This window comes from Setaria italica, chromosome IV (assembly GCF_000263155.2).
Source record: "Setaria italica strain Yugu1 chromosome IV, Setaria_italica_v2.0, whole genome shotgun sequence".
In the NCBI taxonomy this organism is placed as follows: Eukaryota; Viridiplantae; Streptophyta; class Magnoliopsida; order Poales; family Poaceae; genus Setaria; species Setaria italica.
In genome coordinates, this window is record NC_028453.1 from 5,740,246 (window position 1) to 5,762,458 (window position 22,213).

General features: G+C 42.9%; 5 protein-coding genes across 10 annotated transcripts; 1 reads left to right on the forward strand and 4 right to left on the reverse strand.

Moving 5' to 3' along the window:
- Positions 1-53: 53 nt before the first annotated feature.
- Positions 54-4,374, reverse strand: LOC101786048 (cysteine synthase, chloroplastic/chromoplastic). 5 transcript variants are annotated; one of them, XR_002677182.1, is made up of 9 exons: positions 4,214-4,374; positions 3,968-4,095; positions 3,129-3,331; positions 2,880-3,005; positions 2,366-2,524; positions 2,022-2,215; positions 1,844-1,936; positions 1,657-1,759; positions 1,447-1,571 (listed from the first exon to the last, which is right to left on the reverse strand). XR_002677182.1 is itself a non-coding variant. In XM_022825636.1 (8 exons), exons 2-8 carry the CDS (start codon positions 4,015-4,017, stop codon positions 81-83), a joined length of 1,119 nt encoding a protein of 372 aa, XP_022681371.1. In that variant the 5' UTR covers positions 4,018-4,095; positions 4,214-4,374; the 3' UTR covers positions 54-80. The 5 variants fall into 5 exon arrangements, 4 of the variants coding, with proteins under 4 accessions (XP_022681371.1, XP_014660469.1, XP_014660468.1 ...); XM_022825636.1 differs by lacking the exons at positions 1,447-1,571; positions 1,657-1,759 and adding an exon at positions 54-374; XM_014804983.2 differs by lacking the exon at positions 1,657-1,759.
- Positions 4,375-5,680: 1,306 nt separating this feature from the next.
- LOC101753657 (cysteine synthase) lies at positions 5,681-8,264 on the reverse strand. Its single transcript, XM_004964793.3, has 7 exons — positions 7,658-8,264; positions 7,396-7,523; positions 7,066-7,268; positions 6,826-6,951; positions 6,502-6,660; positions 6,152-6,345; positions 5,681-6,046 (listed from the first exon to the last, which is right to left on the reverse strand). Exons 1-7 carry the CDS (start codon positions 7,769-7,771, stop codon positions 5,921-5,923), a joined length of 1,050 nt encoding a protein of 349 aa, XP_004964850.1. The 5' UTR covers positions 7,772-8,264; the 3' UTR covers positions 5,681-5,920.
- A 150-nt stretch (positions 8,265-8,414) lies between these two features.
- LOC101754072 lies at positions 8,415-10,538 on the reverse strand. Its single transcript, XM_004964794.3, has 2 exons — positions 10,056-10,538; positions 8,415-8,757 (listed from the first exon to the last, which is right to left on the reverse strand). The coding sequence occupies exons 1-2, from the start codon at positions 10,363-10,365 to the stop codon at positions 8,720-8,722; spliced, it is 348 nt and encodes a 115-aa protein (XP_004964851.1). The 5' UTR covers positions 10,366-10,538; the 3' UTR covers positions 8,415-8,719.
- Positions 10,539-15,049: 4,511 nt separating this feature from the next.
- Positions 15,050-17,466, forward strand: LOC101754469 (cysteine synthase, chloroplastic/chromoplastic). Of its 2 annotated transcripts, none has more exons than XM_004964795.4 (6): positions 15,050-15,340; positions 15,693-16,023; positions 16,139-16,264; positions 16,437-16,595; positions 16,745-16,938; positions 17,043-17,466. In XM_004964795.4, the coding sequence occupies exons 1-6, from the start codon at positions 15,227-15,229 to the stop codon at positions 17,166-17,168; spliced, it is 1,050 nt and encodes a 349-aa protein (XP_004964852.1). In that variant the 5' UTR covers positions 15,050-15,226; the 3' UTR covers positions 17,169-17,466. The 2 variants fall into 2 exon arrangements, with proteins under 2 accessions (XP_004964852.1, XP_004964853.1); XM_004964796.3 differs by having other exon boundaries at positions 15,051-15,340; positions 15,683-16,023.
- Positions 17,467-17,741: 275 nt separating this feature from the next.
- LOC101755131 (nucleosome assembly protein 1;1) lies at positions 17,742-21,591 on the reverse strand. Its single transcript, XM_004964797.3, has 12 exons — positions 21,397-21,591; positions 21,263-21,306; positions 21,026-21,121; positions 19,692-19,784; positions 19,452-19,542; positions 19,316-19,377; positions 19,047-19,231; positions 18,754-18,931; positions 18,633-18,676; positions 18,339-18,534; positions 18,216-18,239; positions 17,742-18,109 (listed from the first exon to the last, which is right to left on the reverse strand). Exons 1-12 carry the CDS (start codon positions 21,461-21,463, stop codon positions 18,050-18,052), a joined length of 1,140 nt encoding a protein of 379 aa, XP_004964854.1. The 5' UTR covers positions 21,464-21,591; the 3' UTR covers positions 17,742-18,049.
- Between the last annotated feature and the right edge of the window lie 622 nt (positions 21,592-22,213).

Here is a 22,213-nt window from a genome sequence, read left to right on the forward strand (position 1 = left end):
GGTACTTCTTTTTGTTATCGACCATACTTAAAGTGCATTACATGACAACACAATGAAAAGTCCAACAGTAATGGAGACTACTATGTGCAACGATGCCACTTTCCCTTCCTCAGGGCATCGGGATTCTCCTCAATCGCTACTTTCGCTCGGCGTGCACGCTCAAGCTTCTTCTCCCTCTCCTCCCTGTTCGCAGCTACACGCCTCCTTTCCTCCTCTTCCTTGTGCTCCTTTTCTGCAGCCTCCTCTCTACGTCTCTTCTCCATTGTCTCCTTCTTCTCTGCCTTCCAACGCAACATTTCCTGCATCTCCTCCTTGTCTTCAAGCTTGATCTCAGTGTCGATCCACTGCTCAAAATCACAGAGCGGTGAAGGGGTCTGCAACAAATACAATTGTTACAAAATAAAAAAAACATGAAATATGCCATACGACACAAATTAATTACTAGACAATATCGATTTCTCACCATCTTATTAATGCACCGCTAACAAAGTGTAGGCTCAAACGCAAAATTGGAACACATCCAATACCTCTGCCTGTACGTGTCCTCTGCATCGGACTTGGCTACCTTGCAAGGATCACCGCAAAAGCACATGGGCACTGGAACACCACTAGGCAGAGGCAATGGGTCGAAGACATTTCCAATCATCCGGCCATAACTACAATTTAGTCATTTTCGTTGTAAGAACCGAAAGGAATTAACATTAAACCTACACCTAGGGTTTCCATTCAATCCACAACAATGAACCCATAACATAACAACGTGCGTTGCTGAGGTTATCTTGGTTTCCTAACTTTTCCACGCCTTGACATCTTACGGTTGCATGAAACCCTAAGTTAAAAAATCTGACTATTATATATCGAATCGATGTGAAAAAAAACTATGAAGGAGCGAGGATACCTTGCTCTTGAAGATCCACAGAGCAAATCAAAGTTTCCAAGGTGCCATAGGCCGATTTGTGATGTATGGCGAAGTGGAGAGATAGAAAAACCGAGAGGGAGGAGAAAGAAGAGGAGGAAGGCTCAAACAGGAAGGAGGCAGGTGGTAGGGGTTCAAAGCTTGGCGCCACCCAGCCTGGCACCAAGCGCGTGCGCCATGTCAGCATCCAGGTCAACACCTGCGCAAGGATCTAGACGCCATCGGCTCTGGCGCCGAGGCGTATATGCTTGGCGGTGGCGCCAAGCTCAGGGTCCATTTTCCGAAATGTTTCCTCCCAGAGCCTATTTGTGAGAATCTTTCGAAAAAAAGGCTAAAAACAAAAAAAAATCGGCACTTGCACTCTGCCCATGACTACTTGTACTATTTTTTGTTTCTTTTAGGATATGGTATGATACGGTTCACCAGTGTCCATGTCATATATACTAATAAATTTGCAAAAAAAAAAAATAGATTGGAGGCTTGCGGTTCGTTGGTAGCGAGTCTCAGCACGAGGTATGTGACATGTTCAGTGACATAATCAGCCTTGTTTATCCAGTTAAGCGTGTGTCTAGTTGTGCATAATCCATTTGGTAACATGCTCAGGGCAGCCATACTTTGATGACATCTGACTTCGCTAGAACCAAGGACAACGATCCTGGGAGAAGAGACGAAGGGTCAGCCAAGCAAAGCCGTGAAGCAAACTGATTAAACTGAAGGTGAAATGTTCAGTAGTGACATGCCTGCTGAACTGTTTGTCATGTAGTACTATGTGTCTGCAATACATTGTGCAATCAGCAACAAGTGGTCTACCTAGACCTTTTATTTTTTACACAAACGATACAACTGTTCCGAAATCAAGATGTTATTTTCCAAAAGAAAAAAAAAGAAAATGAATCAGAATGCCATGGCAATACACTCCTCTCTTACATCTGCAAACAGGTCGGAGTTCATGTATCTCTCGCCACCGCTTGGGAACATGGTGACGATCATCTTCCCCTTGTTCTCTTCTCTCGATGCAATCTGAAGACACATTTGAAGGATCATGAAACATCAGAAAGTGAAATGACAATGGTAGAGACAGTCGATCAGCTAGGATTGTGTGAACCTTCAAGCAAGCTGCCAGGTTTGCTCCTGAAGAAATGCCCACAAGCAGGCCCTCCTCCTTCGCCAGCCTCCTCGCATTCGCCATTGCCTCCTCAGTGGTCACCGTGACAGTCTCGTCGATGGCCGACATGTCCAGGACTTCAGGTAGAAATCCTGGTCCTATTCCCTGGATTTTGTGCTTGCCAGGGGCGCCACCTAAAAAACCATACCATGTCAGATCTGACATTTTCATCTGTCGAGGAAATAAAATGTTACTACCTACTACTATTCTTAGAGCTGAGCCACGGCTCCTGACATCCAAAAGCATACTTTCAAGTAACGTTTGTTTCTGCAATGGTGTGTTACCTGAAATGACTGGGCTCTCTACAGGCTCAACGCAAACGATTTGGACGCCTGGGTTTTGCATTTTCAGATACTTCCCCACACCGGATACAGTACCTCCCGAGCCTGAAGCAGCCACAAAAATGTCCACCTTGCCGGCTGTGTCCTTCCAAATCTCAGGTCCTGTATTTGTAAACAACAGTCATTGTATTGTGATATCATGTACAAAAATATGCTTTTCCTATGAAGATATGAAAAGCATAAAATGGGCTTCTAAGCAATGATAACAATCAGGGCCAATAATTTTTTTGGTGCGCTCAGGATTCAGGTTCTGAATTTCTGGTACAGTATTTTTTTTTTTGCATCAGCTTGTGTTAAAGCAACAGCAACAATAATCAAAATCAAGGAAGTACATATATGGTATCTCTAAGAAAAAATTAGTCCACAGAATCTAACTCATCTTCTTTATCTAAACAAAGCTGTTTACCAAGGTAAAAACATCACATTTCAACGCATTTTACAAATCATACGTCCATACCAGTTAATCTGAAGTGTGCTTCAGAATTTGCTTTATTGGTAGTTTGATCAAGAACATGTACATTGGGCAATTCTTTTTGGAGCTGTTCAACCTTGTCCCACATGCCTTGAAAGCCGAGGGCGGGATCTGCATACGGTCAACCGCAAGGGAGAAGGTCACCCATGAAGTTTCTACTGATTAAAGATTATCAAATCTAAAAGTGAAAAAAGCATGCAAGGTGATGCCATAACTTGGTACAACTTATCATACCAGTTAAATACAGCTCAGCACCCATGTATCTCAACAAGATCTGCTTGTCAAGTGAATATTTAGCTGGCACAACAGCTATAAACCTGTAACCTTTGTGAATAGCAATGAGAACCAATCCTAACCCCATGTTACCACTTGTTGGCTCGATTAGTGTGGTGACACCAGGTGAAATCAGTCCTCTCTCCTCTGCATCTTCTATCATTCTTCAGAAGAAAACAGGAGGTGTCAGCAGTCAGCACAGATGTGCATTTTCTGTCATTCTTTAGAAGACAACAGAAGGAAGTGTCAGCACAGAACAGATGTGCATCTTGTGTGATTGTTCAGAAGAAAACAGAAGGAAGTGTCAGCACAGATGTGCATCTTCTGTCATTGTTCAGAAGAAAACAGAAGGAAGTGTCAGCACAGATGTGCATCTTCTATCATTCTTCAGAAGAAAACAGAAGTGGTAGCACAGTGTTACAAATTGGGTACATTGTAGGACCAAATGACAGGTACACCACAAATCCAGGTGCTAGTAACACTATGGGCAATCAAACGACTTGGAATTGCAGGGCAGCAACAGCAATGCAGGCTACACTTGTCTGAACTTGGCACACTTGTTCACAGGCGGACAGGACAATTGGTTGACTTTGTATTCTCTCAATCTACCATTATTCAATAAAAACAAGTTCAAAGCAGGTGATGATCAATAAGCACCCTTTTAACTTAATCTTGTCAGAGTAGTATGTAAGCTGAACTAGCTTAATACAACCTCCCTATCTGGATTAGCATAAACAGAGATAACTCTCTGACCAATTCAGTGAAAAAATTGGGTAGGAGCAAGGGAAACATCAGAACACCTCAAAGCGCATCGATCCTTGACGGAGCAGAGCGGCTGGTACGCCTCCATCTTGCCGACGATCCGCGCGTCTACTCCATCCTTGCTGGCGATTCGCTTCAGCTCGATCAGCGGCGTCCATCCTATGAGCTGAGGAAATTGTTGCGCACGAACAATCTCAGTCGCTCATGCCACGTAGAAAGCCGGTAGCAGCAACAAACAAACAGGAACCGAAAGAGGATAAAATCGAATAGATAGGAGATCTCACCTGCGTGACATCGGAGGCAATGTGCTCCTCCCGCCCAGCAACACCATCGCTGGAAGAAGAAGATGGCTTCAAGAGAGAAGGGATGCCCCTCCTCCCAACCTCCTCTGTCTCCGTGGATGCTGCTCTACGCTACTGCTTGTTGGCTTCTTTATAGTCAGAGGAGCAGCAGGAAGACATTGACGACTCCTGCGATTTGGATGTATCCATTATAGCTGCAGTGTCCACATCACAATAGGGGCCCGTCTAGTTCTTTAGTCCAAAGTTTAAAGTACCGTCACATCGAATGTTTAGATACTAATTTGGAGTATTAAATATATATTAATTATAAAATCAATTTCACAGACGGAGACTAATTCGCGAGACGAGTTTATTAAACCTAATTAGTCCATGATTTGATAATGTGATACTACAGTAAATATGTGCTGATCATGGATTAATTAGGCTTAATAGATTCGTCTCGCGAATTAGCCTCCGTCTGTACAATTGGTTTTATAATTAGTCTATATTTAATACTTCTAATTAGTAACTAAACATTCGATGTGACACGGACTAAACTTTAGTTCGTGGAACCAAACACCTCCTAATTCCGCACTTTGTTGATCGCGAGTTGTAGCTGAACTATGCGAAAGATATGTTGAAAATGGGAAAACGATAGGAAAACGGCAAAAATTTATTCAAAAGAAAACTTTTAAGTTTCGAAAAAAAAACTTGGCATATACATAGTTCATATCTTGATCGCAAAAGGTAAATGTTCGCACTCTTTATCAATTAATTCATACGAAAATAACAAATTAACCAAGGATAATGATCTTCAAAGAAGCTGCGAAGAGTAGGTCAATCAATGAAATGAAGTAAACTGAGGTGAAATGTCCAGTGCTGGCCCTGCTCAACTGCTTTTCTTGTAATACAAGTTAATGAGTTTTGGAATATGAGGGAAATTAATATGTTTAAGTGACCATGTAGTATTTTCTGGAGAATGGTGACTGAAAGTTCCATGTCAATCTGCAAAAGTAGAAAGCAGGCATGCCAAACTACAATCTAAAAGTTCCTGACTTTCTGATCAAAAACACACAAATGGAACGCACATGTTTTCCATGCCAGATTAGACCACCACTACTTTGGCATCACCGGTGTCCACATTACAATAATTCTGCACTTTGTTGATAGGGAGTCGCAGCCGAGCTATGCGAAAGCTATGTTGAAAATGGGAAAACGAGCGAAAAAATGGTGAAAAATTATTCAAAAGCGAACTTTTAACTTCCGAAAACAAATTAAACTTGGCATATCCATGGTTCATATTTTGGTCGAAAAAGTTAAGGTTCAAAATCTTTCTAGATTAATTCATACGAAAATAACAAACTAACCGAGGAGACTGATCTTCAAACTTTTATCAACGAATTGAAGTAAACTGGGGTGAAACGTCCAGTGATGGCCCTGCTCAACAGCTTTTCTTGCAATACAAGTTGATGAATTTTGGAATATGAGGGAAATTAATATGTTTAAGTGACCATGTAGTATTTTCCGAAGAATTGTGACTGAGAGTTCCATGTCAATCTGCAAAAGTAGAAAGCAGACAGGCATGCCAATCTACAGTTCCACACTGTAAAGGTTCCTGAATTTCTGATCAAAAACACAAACACACAAATGGAACGCACATGCTTCCATGCCAGACTAGACCACCACTACGGATGTACACAAGTATCCAGATCAGAAGGTCATGGCGATGCATTCCTCTCTTACAGCAGCAAAGAGGTCGGAGGTCGTGTATCTCTCGCCACCGCTGGGAAACACAGTGACAATCATCTTGTCTTGGTTCTCTTCTCTTGACGCCACCTAAAAATACATTTCAAATATAAGGTAAGGTGGGCAAAGATGGGAAAGAACTGGAGGTAGAATCAAGTCAGAAGGATTAGAGTTTAAGTTTGCAGTATTGCAAACCTTCAAGCAGGCTGCCAAATTTGCTCCAGATGATATCCCAACTAGCAGGCCCTCTTCCCTTGACAGCCTCCTTGCATTCGCCATTGCATCTTCTGCAGTTACTGTAATGATCTCATCAATTAGTGAGGTGTCTAAGTTCTTGGGTACAAATCCTGGGCCAACTCCCTGAATTTTATGCCGGGAAGGTTTGCCACCTACAAAAAAAAAAATCAGCAAAGCTATTAAAGCAATTACCTCGTATTGTCAATTATTCAGGCTACTGTTTTGTACATTTCTATCTTTGTTTCGTGGAGCATTTGACCATTCAGTGCAGTGCACAACTGTACATGATTTTTGGATTACCAGTTTACCTGAAATAACTGGACTCTCTGCAGGCTCAACACAAATGACCTTCACAGCTGGGTTCTTCATCTTCAAGTACTTGCCAACACCAGAGACAGTACCTCCAGTGCCCGAACCAGCTACAAAGATATCTACTTTGCCAGCCGTATCCCTCCAAATCTCAGGTCCTAGGTAGGAGTGGACATACACAATATATATTACGAAATGCAGCAGAAACATAAGTCATCTGATCCATGACTGTGTCAGAAGATTAATGTGAAGCACTTCTAGTTTTCTGTAGATAATTATATTATCTATTTTTCAATCAGATAACATTTTATAAGGATAGGTACCAGTCCATGCAAAGTGTGCTTCAGGATTTGCTGCATTTGCAAACTGATCAAGAACATGAACATTGGGTAAATCTTTCTTGAGCTGCTCCACTTTGTCAAGTTGTCCTTGAAAGCCAAGCATAGGATCTGAAAACAGAAGAGCGTTGAACATTAGAGTTAATACAGAGCTAGCCCTGCAAACACAAAACTAAACAGGCACCGAACACCTCTCTGGTCACAAAGCTGGCTATGTATTCTCACCAGTTAAAACCACATCTGCTCCCAGATACCTCAGCAAGATCTGCTTGTCAAGTGAATACTCAGCAGGCATGACTGCAACGAACCTGTAACCTCTGATCAAAGCGATGTACGCCAGACCTATCCCCATATTGCCGCTCGTCGGCTCGATCAGTGTTGTGGTGCCAGGTGAGATCAGCCCTTTCCCCTCTGCATCCTCAATCATCCTGCAAAGAAACACCACAGTGCCAGCCGCCCGGGTTACTTTTGGATCAGATCAGAGACTGTCATTGATAACTCGTGCATCAGCAGGTAACTTCAACATGATCTGAATTCAAAACCCTGGATAGATACCTCAGAGCGCTGCGGTCCTTGACGGAGCAGAGCGGCTGGTACCACTCCAGCTTGCCAACGATCCGGGCGTTGACCTGGTCCTTCTCGGCGATTCTCTTCAGCTCTATCAGTGGCGTCCATCCTACAAGCTGAAGTGATGACAGTGGACTTGAGGTTGTTACATGGCTCTTAGAACCAGAGATGTCTAGAAATATGGTAGTAGTTCCAACAAACAGGTAAAGGGAGATATCAAAACGGGGTGCCAGGGTAGAGATGGCCACACCTGGGTAATATCAGAGGCGATGTGTTCCTGATGCGCAGAAGCAGCTTCAGTTTCAGGCGTTGACGGCGATCTCAGCAGGGCAGGGATCCCCCTCCTCCCCTCCTCTTCCTCCATGCTTTCTTGCCCCAATGGTAGAGCAGGAGTGTTGCTCTTCACTCTTCAGCTAGCTATGCTGCACTTCCATTGTAACCACTTGTGTTTTTCCCCCCTAAAAAATGCTCTAGTTGGTGGCTATGCCATCTTGTTTATACGTTTCCTTTCCCCTAAAAAATGCTCTAGTTGGTGGCTATGCAATCTTGTTTATACGTTTCCTTTCCCCTAAAAAATGCTCTAGTTGGTGGCTATGCAATCTTGTTTATACATTTCCTCCATGTCTGCAGGGTAGCAAGAACGAGGCTCGTCAACTGATGCCGCAACTTTATCGTTTCCTCCATAGCTGCACTGTTCTTATCGATTTGTTCCACATAGTTATACGTTTTGTTAAATTTTTGGTCCATCGATTTGCTAATTGCTAGCGTACATGAGAGTAGTGTGTGATTCGAAGTACTAGTGTTGGTCAGTGAAATTAGGTGCATGTTTGCAGGAGGATGAGCAATACTCCATCCCAAATTATGTCATTTTAGCTTTTCTAGATTGATAGATATTATTATGCAGAGTATATCTAAGTGTATAACAAAGTCTATGAATCTAGAAAAGTCAAAATAACCTATAATTTGGGACAGAGGAAGTATTTGCACAGCACGAAATGCCCACAACCTTCAGCTCACCAACTATTACCATACATTAAAAGCAGCACATAATTTCAAGTTTCCAGAGGGGAAAAGCAGCACATCATACAACACTGTTCCTTATATTATGCCAGCTCACAGTATAGCTTTGAAAGGCAAAACCAAGGACGACACTGTTCCATATGTTAGGGTCGATGAAAATCGGTAAGCTTATTTGCAACACAGTGCAAAATTACTCTGGTTAACTAACAAAACATTATTGCCTTCAGGGAGACAGTCTGGCTATCTGACAATGCTAAACACCGTACACTGCAACAGAAAAGGCGCAAAAGATTCACGCTATAGAGATCGATTCCTCCCCAGCATCTGATCCTGCAGATTGAAAATGCCATTTTATTACTACAATGAATGTAATTATGTAAACTAGTGATAAGTAATTTTTCACTATTGTCTTGCTGGAGGCAATGTAAATTAACATGATGTTATGATGTGCACCAAATGTCTCAAATTCAAAAAGGTGAGAAGGCAAACACTCAGAAACACCTCACCGAACACAGCTTGTAAAAAGAGTTCTCACTGTGAAGTGTAAACCATACTAACATTTGCAAATCAAGGCATGATTGAGGGACAAAATAAAGATACTGAATTGCAATACCTTGCAAATACTACTTTTCCATCCTCTACCAGCAAATAAAACGGAGAATATGGAAACACAGTACATCTATCATTGAGACAACAGACAGGGACTACATTATAAATTTACAGTTTTGAGGAAGATAAACTAATCATGCATACTTCACACAACCAATGCATAGTTGCTACTTTTCCATCCTCTACAGCAAATAAAATGGAGAATATGGAAACACAGTACATCTATCATTGAGACAACAGACAAGGACTACATTATAAATTTACAGTTTTGAGGAAGATAAACTAATTTTGCACATCATCATGGTTAAGTACCAGTACCAGACTACTGGTACAAGGTGATTCAAGAGCATAACATACACATTTATTGATTTACAGCAATAAACCCTTGAGGTACATTTCATGCTTCCGGTGCTATATGTCAGTCAATATGGACGATGGTGCAGCCTAAACATTTTGAATGACAAAATCATGGAACAAAAAATTGCTAATTGAACAGGAAATTTACAAAGGATAAAATCATAAGCAAATGGCAAACTAATCATAAGCAAATGGCAAACTCTTACTCTGTAAGAAATTTTCTCAAAAATGGCTCTAACATAGCAACCCACAAAACTGATCTCCAGGCATGCATTGGAATTTTTGTTAAGTCCCCACACTCTTCACGTAAAACTGTAAATTTGGTACAGTATATAGAATGCCACCATACATTCATACTACTGCAGTAAAGCTGTCTAATTCACGTGCAAGAGCATAACCTCCACACTAAGAACAGTGAAATCCCCCCTATCTTAGTGCAATTTGGACCTACTACATACGTCATAACAAATGAGATCACAAGGTCACAAGCTAAGCATCGTCAGGTGTGAAAGGTGAAAAAACCTCCTGAACTGGAAGAGTGGAAGTAGTACACGTTTCGATCCAAATCAAACAGGCAATTTTCACGGGAGTAGCATCAAGCTCTGGTAGACAAAAAATCTAGTATACCATCAGATAGCTGCAGCGAGCACTGAGGTACCAACCTGGCTGCCTGGGCCTGGGCGGCGCGGGCTCCTCCTCGCCGTAGATGTGGCGGAGGCGGGAGGCGGAGATGGGTGAGGAGGGCGTGGCGGCGAGGGAGAAGAGCTCCTCCCGCCATCCCCACATGACGGTGGACATGGCGGCGTTGGCGGCGCGGAGGGAATTCTTCTCGGCCTCCAGGCCCTCGATCTCGCGCTGCTGCTCCGCCGACCGCCACCCCAGCGCCACGAACGAGCCGAACAGCAGAGCGCTCACCACCTTCTCCCGGTGCTCCGTAAGCTTCCCCCTGATCCCACGCAGCGCCGCCTCCATCTCTCTCCCCTCTCCCGAGTGCCTTCCCGAGCCGGTGTGACAGTGTGGCAGTGGGCGCCTGGGCGGCGCTCGCGGGCGAGGGCGCGGCCGGCCGGCGCCGCTCGCGGGCGAGGCGCGGGCGAGGGGGCGATGGGGATTTGGGGCCGGGGTGCGGGCGTGCGGCGCTGGCCGGGAGGGAGAGTGGGTGAATGGAGATTATATATCTAGATGGTTGTTGGGCTGGGCTAGTCTTTGGTCGAAATGTATAACTCGGGGCCTCGTGGGTCACCCGCGGGGAACTATAAATTCGCCTCCGCACTCGTCATGTGTCGGATCCCCAAGACTCGCGGGGGGATTCCGGATCCGCCCCCGCCTCCGTCGGGTCTGAAACCCGCGGGTCTCAGGTGGAGACCCGCGCGATTGCCATCCCTATTCCCGGCGGCGCGTCGGGGCGGGGGCGCGGGGCGGCACGACGACGAGACGGCTGGTGCGGTTAGTTGGGATAGCTGGGAACTTAACCACGACCCACGGGGATGCTTCGGCTCAGTTGGGTGATTGGGTCAGCCCAGTTCAGCGGGCCGTTTGTTTGGTCAGCCCAGTCCAGTAAGATTTGCAGGTCCCCCGATCGCGCTGGGCGGCACACGTGTACGTACGTTACTTGCTGGTAGGCTGGTAGCTGCTACGTACGTCGCGGATCGACAACGTCGTACGTACAAAACGGCCTACACCACGAGTCGCCGCCGTGACAACTCGCGCACGCACGGGCATGGAGGCGCCCTGGGGCACTCAGGCGTTCGGCCCTCCTGCACTTGACGGAATTTTTTTAATTTTAACCTTTTTAAAATTAAAATTTATAAATAACCTCTTCGGATCTATATTACAAGAAGTAGCTCTTTGTCACGTCGAGCTCCATGGCGTGACTAACTCGGCGTGATTAATAGTTGAGTCGCGCCATATGCAATGGCGTGACTAATATGACACGGTGGCGCGGACAAATAACGATAGCTGCATGGTGATGACGTGATGATGATACGGTGGAGCGAGTCACGCCAAGCCAAGCGTGACTCCCATCGCCTGCACTCAAAGTGCAAAAAATGCAGGCCATTTAGCCATATTTCATCTTCCATTCTAATCAATTAATGAGCTCTTAAATTTGTCAAAAATCTACTATTATAAATCTATGAAGTACTTCAAAACATAGCATGGAAAGTGAGAAATTCAATTTATAAATATGCTAAGTGTTATTGGTTGTATCCTTGTATCTAAAGAGATCAAACCAAACGATGATAACATCGATTCAGTTATTCATTGTGTGACATCCTAATTTGATTGCATAAGCAAACTTCAATATTATTCTTTGAATTTGAGCTATGAATATTGGCCCAAAACAATTAATCACGTAAATTATGATGCATGGCCCATGAGTTGCTGCAGATGAGGGACTTATATGGATATTAAAGATTCTGGTTGCAACATGAGACTAAGCCTGAAGAACAATAGAACGACCTCATTAGCACAACAGTATTGGTCCATGTGTTGCACCGGATAGTCAGGATACTCTTTCTTTACTGGCTCCGACAAGATCAGCTAGCATGAGGGGGACATGTAATCTGTAACAGGTTGTTAAGCTGTGAGAAACATTCAGAGTGTAGCAGAAGGCAATAAACATAACAAACTTCAACTTCAAATAGCTGCAGCAGAACCTCAAATGTCTGCTTCAGCAGGAACACGCCATCCTAAAAAGCAACGACACGAGAATGAGGGGTTAACTAATGTTGAAAACCAACGCATCCTTTTCCTGACGACTAACCCAAGACGCTTGAAGTTGACTATCAAATTTCAAGCATGAATCGCGGGGACTAATCAGCTTTTTTCCCAATCTAATCAATCACTTGATAGTCAGCTCTTTTGTATTGCTCTATCTTGTTACTTGTCGTATGAGAACAGATATTTCTAATACACAGATTGTAACTGTGCATTTGAACCTTTTTCACTGCACACAAATGTAAATGTTCCAGACAATAAATTTAGTACCTCAGTAATTAACCTACTAAGGCATAAATATTTTCAGAGTATAGAATTCAACATGAGCAAATCACAGAGTAACTATACATATACATATACATATACATATACATATACATATACATATACATATACATATACATATACAATCACTATTAGTAGAATGGTAGTCTGCATGCAGATTACGTTCTGTTTAGCTTTTTCTCTGATTTTTTAACTATTACGTGCATAAGCTAAACTTGATATCAGGATTTTTTTTACATTGGTATGCTGTTGGTAACGCATCTCAATTTATTTTATTTCTTCTTCTTCTTTTGACCCTCCTCCTTCCTTCTTTTCTACCAGCAATCTGTAAACGCTACACTACTCTGCATACAACCAATAACACTTAGCCTTTTTAGAAATTGAATTTCTCATTTTGCAAACCATATTGCGAACACTTAAAATGGAATATATATATATACTATATAAATATAAATTATGCTTGTCAAGTTTGACAAATTTAAGAGTTCATTAACTAATTAAAATAGAGGACGAAACATGGCTAAGGCCATGTTTAGTTACTCCCAACTCCCAACTTTGACACTATGCAAAAAGAAGATTCTCCATCACATCAAACTTGCGGTACATGCATGGAGTACTAAATGTAGATGAAATTAAAAACTAATTGCACAGTTTTGTTGTACTTTGCGAGACGAATCTTTTGAGCCTAATTAGTCAATATTTGGACAATAATTCACAAATACAAACGAAACGCTACAGTGTGCTACAGTGCTGTAACAGTAATTTGGCACCTCCCAAATTCCCCAACTAAACAAGGCCTAAATCGGTTGCATTTTTATGCACTTCGAGTGCAGCCAGCAACCAGCGGGCTGGTCGCGCCATTCTCCCTAGCGTGACCTCACGCTAGATGGTTGGCATGACTTGCTCCACTGTCACTGTCACGTGTTACTCAATTTTTATCCGCGTCACCGTGTTATATTGTCACGCCATTGCATGTGACGTGCTTCAACTATTAATCATGCCATGTAGCTACCAAAAGGCTACTTCTTGGAAATATAGATCGGAATGGGTTATTTATAAAATTTTATATTTAAAAAGGTTAAAATTAAAAAAATCCACTAGACGCCGACCCGTTACCCACCTGTAAACATGAGTTTTATCAATTTTTTCCGAAATACATTATAGATGCAGACGTACGCAAATCTGCAAATCTTCAATATAGACGTGCAAAACAGCCTACACCACGAGACGCCGCCGTGACAACTCACGCAGGCACGAGCATGGCTGCACGAGGGCGTCCTCAATTCCCCATCTCCCCCTGTCGGCCGGTGACACAGACACCCCGGGGGCCCTCATGCACTTGACGCCGACACGTTAACCACCTGTAAACACGAGTTTATAATTTCTTTTTTTTTCAAAATATAACATTGACGTCCGCTGTCGACACAAGTAATCTCTTATTAGCGGGGCTGCGCTTAGTTTATCATTAGTTGTTGTCCTCTAAACAAAGTTAATGATCACCAGTGCAAAAGTACGTTCTTAAGCTAATCATAACGTACTTGAGCATCGACCGATCATCATTGGCTTCATTATTGCAACGTTTCGCATGCTTGCAATTGCAAACAGTGCTGTCAAGGGATCACATTGTGGTTTTGTCACTATATGCATGCGACACAATTGCAACGACGCAACAGGGACCATACGGGCGCACCTAAAATGTTGGGCGCCAACTCTCTCTTCCCGGCCGGGCCTCACTTTCACGCGCCTGCGAGGCTGCATGCACGCATGTTTTTTTTTATGTACGCGTATGTGCATGTACAGTTACATGGCTGGTGGCCAGAAGGCCTGAACGATTCAAGAACGATTCAATATGGGCGTGATTGGTAGGTGGGACGGGATCGTCCGGAGGGTCATCCGGCACAGTCTCGTGCACTTGGACGTGAATGGTTCTCCTCCCCGCACCATATGCATGTACCTCCTCGTTCGCTCCACCCCTTCCATCCCACATCCCTCCGTCCGCCCAAAAACGACCTTCCCTCGCGAGCCGGAATGGCACGGTGCAGGTGAGCGTGCAGAGACCATGTGACATACACCCAAAACTCTCATCCATACATGCAATCAAACACGATCTCATCTCATACTGGACTAACAACAAAGACAACCAAACATAGCTGGGTGCACGGTTTCAGCCTGCCTCCCGTGAACCTGGACCAGTCCTCCATCCCGGCTCCTCGTGCTCGGAGCAACCAATCACACCTTATATATTATAATACCGTAAGAAATCTCTCGCACAATTTCGAGCGATGGTTGAATCATTTTCGAACGTGTAAATTTAAATACCTCCGATCATTTCTCATCGAATGGCTATATGACGTTTAGGATAATATAAGTAGTTAAAACATGATCTAAATAATTTGTTCTAAATGTTATATATTCAAAGGCAGAGCAGAAAGTGCAGCTACGGAGAAAACGACTAAACTGCAGGCATCAGTGTGCTTGTTTTTAGCGCATTTTTAGACCAGAGCATGCCTCATATTCGTGAAAAAATGGACGGTCCCTAACTCCCTATGAAGGTGACATATCATCATTATTTTGTATGATTTGTATTGTATAAAGCATACTAGTCATGCAGAGGAAATAGGGTAGTCCTCCGTTTCAAATTGTAGATTGTTTTGGTTTTTTTTTCATAGATAGTATTATGCATTTAGACATCCATTGTATCTAGGTGCGTAGCAAAAATTAAGTATCTAGAAAAGCTAAAACGACATAGAATTTTAAATTGAGGGAGTAGTAGTTCTCAAGAGCAACACACACTATTTGCCCTGCCGTTTCTGTAAAAGAGCAAGAAGAGAGCATGGAGGAAGAAGTGGGGAGGAGAGGGATCCCTTCTCTGCTGAAATTGCCGTCGTCGCCTCAACCGGAAGCTGCTTCTCTAAAGCAGGAGCACATCGCTTCTAACATTACCCAGGTGCAGCATTCTCTGCAGTCTCTCCATCCTGCTGGCTGGCATTTGTTTGGGTTTGTCCTGCATGTTTCCATGTTCTTTACTGGAAGGATTTGTTTCCATGCATGTATTAGTGAAGTGTTGGTTTGAACTAGCATATATCGATATACATATTCTAGATGAGGTGGTGCATCACGAGTCAATTCTCAAAATTAACATGTAGTACTAATTATTTACTTATGAGGAATGAGGTGTCAGTAGATCAACTCATTCCGTTCCGCAAACCAAGTAAAGGGTGAGGAGATGAAGATGAACTAACTCATTCCAAAAAATCAAACACCCTAATACACTATATATCAAATCCAGTTTCCTGCAGCTTGTAGGATGGACGCCACTTATAGAACTGAAGAGAATCGCTGAGAAGGATGGTATCAACGCTCGGATTGTTGGCAAGATGGAGTTCTACCAGCCGCTCTGCTCCATCAAGGACCGCGGCGCTCTGAGAATGATTGAAGATGCAGAGGAGAAAGGGCTGATCTCGCCTGGCTCCACCACGCTTGTCGAGCCAACGAGCGGTAACATGGGGATAGGCTTGGCGTACATTTCTTTGCTCAGAGGTTACAGGTTCGTTGCAGTCATGCCTGCCGGGGACTCACTGGACAAGCACATCCTGCTGAGGTACCTAGGAGCCGATGTGGTGTTAACTGGTAAGGATTGCAGCCACAGAGCTCATCATGTCATCTCGATTTTTGTTTACTTTTCGCATTCGCAAGACTGGCGTTATATGCTGAATTCTAATGTAAAATGCTGTGCTGTTTTCAGATCCTACGCTTGGTATTCAGGGACAACTTGACAAGCTGGAACAGCTCAAGAAAGAAGTACCCAATGTGCATTTCCTTGACCAGACAGCAAACGCAGCGAACCCTGAAGCACACTTTACATGGACTGGTACGTGGCACCTATTCTTACAAAGGTCACCAAATGTAAAAGAGTGATGATGAACTTACCTATAACCTACGAAAAAGTAGCGGTGGTTTACATTACATTAATCTTTTGATCCGGATCTGAAAAATGTTGTGTTGCATGACACATTTGCGCCCGTCCATTTGTACTTAATTAGGACCTGAGATTTGGAAGGATACAGCAGGCAAAGTAGACATCTTTGTGGCCGGTGCAGGCACAGGAGGTACTGTGTCTGGTGTCGGCAAATACTTGAAGATGAAGAACCCAGCTGTGAAGGTCATTTGTGTTGAGCCTGCTGAGAGTCCAGTTATTTCAGGTAAATCGGTAATCCTACAATCATGTAAAGTTGTAAACATAAAATACCTCACTGAATCATGAAATGCTACAAGAAAATTAGAATTAAAAATTGTAAACTTGTCACTTGCAAATAATTTACTACACTAGTGTTTGCTGATCTTGTTATAGGTGGCAAGCCTTCTCGGCATAAAATTCAGGGACTTGGCCCAGGATTTGTGCCCAAGAACTTGGACAGATCAGTCACTGATGAGATCATTACAGTAACGGCAGAAGATGCTATGGCGAACGCAAGGAGGTTGGCAAAAGAAGAGGGCCTGCTAGTTGGCATATCGTCTGGAGCAAATCTGGCAGCTTGCCTGAAGGTTTATGCTACCGCAAATTCTAGTTCTTTTGACTGGATCTAGCTCCATTTAATTTCTTTTCCATCTTTGCTTATCTTACCTTATTTTTTAAAATGTACTTCTAGGTGGCATCACGAGAAGAGAACAAAGGGAAGATGATTGTCACTGTGTTTCCTAGTGGTGGCGAGAGATACATGAACTCCGACCTCTTTGCAGCCGTGAGAGAGGAATGCATTGCCATGACCTTCTGATGTCGACGCTTGTTAGTGGTGATCTGGCATGGCTCAGCATATAAATTGCATCATTTGATCCGACAACTTGCGGAGGTGGATTGGATTCTAGTTTTGGAACTTCACAAACTGTTGAACAAGATTGCTCAGCATACGCATTCCATTGAGCGTTGCTGTGGTTGGACGTGCTTATTTGCTTTATAGTTTTGCATATTGACACACAACTTCCAGCAAAGAATTGTACCACGAATTATTAACTGAGAGGTACCAATTTTTTGGTACTTTCCAAGGATAATAAAGAATATGTGCAGGAGAGAAAGACTCATGTACGAGGTGCTATGAAAAGGGGCAAAGCAGATATAAACAGACGAGGCGCAGAAAATAACTTGGCACGAAACAGTCGAAGAACAGACTGAGCCCCCCGATCAATCATGTAAGAATATAACCAGAGCTTGACTATAGCAGGCAGCCAAGACAGCATCAGTACAGGTCTGCACTGCTGATATGTTTGCTTTCATCGCTTCAGAACTCAGACTTCTGATCTTACATGTTATACTTGATCATCTCAACGAACAAGAATGAAGGCGCCCGAAAAAGAATCGACAATCAACCCTGTGAAATACTCAAGAGCGTAGACACCCTTATAGGAAGTGCAAAAATAATTACACAATCATATAATACCATCCAATTGCATACAACTGAAACATAAGACGCTAACAGAGAAGTCCCAAACCATTAACCCTCCACCAAAGCAGCACAGAGTGCTCCAGACAACAGCCTAACCACCTAATAACATCACCCGCTCACAGAAACGACCGAAAAAGCTCCTTGGCAGTTCAATGGAAAATACTGCATCACCAAACACCATCGCAAACATATGGATAATGGGGCCCCAGGATAGCCTACTGCTGCTTGCACTCCGGTGGTTGTTCAGCATTTCCTTGTGTCACTTTCTGCGTTACCTGTAACATACCATGTGTTAGATATGTGCCCTAGATGCTACCAGGAAACTAGGGAAAAACAAGTATTGGGACACTTCAGTTAGGTGTGGAATTTCAGAGCTTGTACCTTTTGTTTGCGGCCCGAGCCCGACTGCTCAAACAATTAGAAAGGAAATGTATTAGCAAGGGGCCAAGGCTGAATGACCACATTTAAAGTTTCTAACAGATTGCTGCCCTACTGCAAGCCTACCTTCCTTGCTGGTTTGCTTTCTTCCTCCTCATCCTCCTCATCCTCTTCCTCTTCCTCATCTTCATCTTCATCATCATCCTCGTCCTCATTGTCATCCTCATCATCATCACCCATGTCCTCAAAATCATCAGCTTGCACAGCCTCACCGGTAAACCAGGAAACAGCATGAGGGATGATCTTATCCCTTATGGTGGTCCTGAATGACAATTTCAGCAATATCAGGAAATGAGCCACAAGACAGAATACCATCAGCAGGTGCAAGGGATTCAGGAAATGATAATGAACTGCACTTACCCGATGTCATAATCATGCTCCATTTGACCCTGCAGCTCATCAGCCTACAGAGAAAGTTGAATGTAGTTTATTAGAGAGTGATAGAAAGTGTGATAAGTTCAATGACAGATCTTAGACGTACAGTTTCTTCATCAATGTCCTCCTCATCATCAGGGACCTCTGGGGGATTGAAAAAGTTGAAGAAACTCTCACACACTTCAGTTTTAGTAATAGGCTTCGCATTCTTTGAACCTTTCTTTGGTTTCTTTTTTAGAATCTTCTGTGTAAGGTTTTTCCCAGGATACCACTCAATTTCAGTTCTGCAGCCAATATTGTTTATTTATTAAGGTATGCACACACAGGGCCACACCAATAAAGAATAAAGTGACAGAGCACCATAGATGAAAAGAAAACACAGAATATAAAAGTACCAACCCAATAGCTTTCTCCAAAATCGGATCATCTTCATCAACCATGTGGTAGGTCTTTGTTAGGATGGAGTTCTTGAAGAAAGGATTTGTATCAAAGAAAAACTCCAGCTTGAAACCCTTAGGATCCTCAATTCTAGACCACTTGATATCTTTTAGATACTTCAAAGCGGCTTCATCACGCTCTTGTATCTAAAATTAAGCATAAATCTAGTCAACAATACAGCAGTGTATCTAAAAAAACCACACAAAAAGAGGGGCAGGGCACAATATTACCTCCTCAGACAAGATTTCATTCGTTTTCATAGCAGTAAGCCAAAAATCCGGAACTCCTTTAGCTGATAAATGGTGCAAACATAAATCAGATATTCAGAATGGGAAATATATGCAGAGTTAAAGTTCAATTTCATACCATCTGATTCTTTTCCCTCGGCAGCATTTTCGCTGGTTGGTTCATCACTGACACCTTCTACCTCCACTACTCCATTTACAATTTCATACCTCTGAAAAGAAAGCAAAAAAGTCAAGTCCAGAATTTGCACACAAAAAACAACCTAGTACTTTGCTTCCAAACAACAACCTGAAGATGGATCTTTTTAAAAGATCATGGTGAAAAGAAAATACAATATACAAACATAAAGGAAAATTGTACCTTTGTGTACAAAGGTTCATACAGCTTCTGGTACTTTGCTTCCAGTGCAGCTCGTTCTTCAAAAAACTTCGCCTCAATGTCATCATGTTGGCCCTGCGTCATTAGAGAGGAAAGGTTGGTTGAGTGCATGCTAAGGGAGCACAGTGAGAGAGTTTGGAGCCCCCCACAAAGGAATATCACAAGTTAACCCAGTTTAGTTTGGTGTTACCATTGATAAAAAAAGACAATCAAGAAGTTAGTGCACTGGGAAACTTGCATGCAAGTCATCAAGAAAGATGGAAGATTTTATAAACTAAATTGAGCAAACTCGTTCCTCAATTATGTAATACAAATTTACACAAAATTTCCTAGCAGTCAGCATCAGCAAACTGAGATAGGACATCACAGAAGAGAATGGAAATTATGAATCACAGGTTCACTGCATATACTGTTTGTAAAATTTGGTAGGGACTCTGTATTGTCCTCCCTTATTTCACAAGAAAAGTACTAAGGACCGTAACTATATATTGGAGATGTTTATTCAAGTATGATTCTGCCAAGAGAGAAGACAGCTTACCAAAGCAAACATCATGGTAAATCCAGAATCAAAGAGAGAATATTTCTATAGTAACAGAAACTGAAGAGTGTTGGATGTCATTAACAGCCAACAGCAGCCATATACACCTAGAGACATTATGGATATCTAGTTAAAATCAACAAATGGATCATTCCACTACAGAGGTCAATTTCTGAGTTCCAATCCGAACAAACTAAGTAAAAGGCCCACCTATTGTAGCTACTAAACATTCATCACTTCATGAGTTGTAATCTCATGTCCCAATAGTCAATGCCAATTTATGAAGTTTTATTCATCAATTAGACTAAAGTACAGCTACTCAAAGAACTCAAACCATAGCTATCGAATACAAATGTCCTGCAAGTTCAAGATTGATTCTGATGTTGTCCAATAAGTGCATCTATGGTCAACAAAGGCAGACCGATCAATACAACAAAACAACGCATTGTCGTTGCCAGGCACAGGGACAACACTAGAATTACTCTCTGCTTACATTCTAGCTAGGGCAATTGATTAAGGATCAGCAGAGCATGTAAACTTAACCTATTTCATCAATTCATCCTAAAAAAGACAATGCACAGGAAACAAGCTAAACCTGAAAAATTGTAACACTGCACTTCAACATCGCATTCAAATGATGTTCCTAAGCAGTCACATCAGTGAAAAAAAATTGCATTTCAACATTGCATTCAAATGATGTTCCTAAGCACTCACATCAGTGAAAAAAAACGTATCAGATTTGTGTGAAAACAGAGAAAGGTAACAGTGTTAAGTCTACCTGGATCTCTCTCAAAAACTCGACGCGCTTTCTAACATTGGGCGAGAGCGTCTCTAGCACATCGGCGTGCTGACCTGCCAAGCTCTGCAGCTTGTCCTGAGACCAAATCAGATCATACATTAACAGAAGGCACAAAATACATCAGAGTAAACGGGATGGAGAATGCATAAATCATCACAACACAACAGAATCGAACGGAAATTACATACGCCCAATCAATCACCCAAATCGACGTACCTTTAAGGCATTGACGAGGCCGGCGCGGTCCTCGGCGCTGAGAGCTGCAGGCAAACCACAAGACAACGCGGATCGATTAGGGGGGAACCCAAGGGCGAGCGAATGCGATTCGGCGTCGGCGGAGCGGAGGTTACCTGCGGCGGCGGCGGGGAGGGAGGCGTTAAGGTCGGCCAGGTCGAAGGTATCCTTCTCGCCGCCCATCGCTGGTTCTTCGGCGAGGCTCGGATCGCGCTCGATTCGGAGTTCGCCGCCGCTGCGCCGCCGAAGAGAGAGAAAGAGAGGACGCGAAGCTGCGCGGCGAGAGGAGAGAGAGAAGGGATGCCACTAAAACCCTAGTCTCCGGGTATAAGAAGGGGGAGAGGCGCCGCGAGGAAGAGGCGCGTGTGTTTTGCATTTTAGACCCTTGGATGTGTGCAAAACTAGCAATGATCCCCTCTACCTGAAGAGAGCGCATTTGGAGATGTCCTGTGTATTTGGGTTATTAAAAAAAATTGTGTTTAGAACTCTAGATTTCGCAAAAAACTACTCAAACAAATGGAAAATGTGTATTTCAATTTTAAATGCTCTAGGGTTTCAGATTTGGCTTATTTTTATCCCCAAAAGGACGGTTTCATGAAACACGACACGATGTCTCCATACAATATATTTAAGAGTTTTGCTGAAGCTATGACAACATTTTATTTGCTGCTATATCTAAGTTAACATGGGCAACTCAGAAGTATAGTACATGATTGGATGCTTCTCATGCCCGATAAATTGTGGAAGAGTCTAGATAAATCACAGTGGAGTTTCAACCCCGATAAATTAAGTACATTTTATGCTAAAAGAATCACTAGAAACAAAAAAGGAATCTGATAAATTAATTGCACTATCACAAAATTTTGTGCATGACGAATTGCAAATAGTTTCGATAATGTCGAGTTTCCGGTCCACTTGTGAATCACTAATATG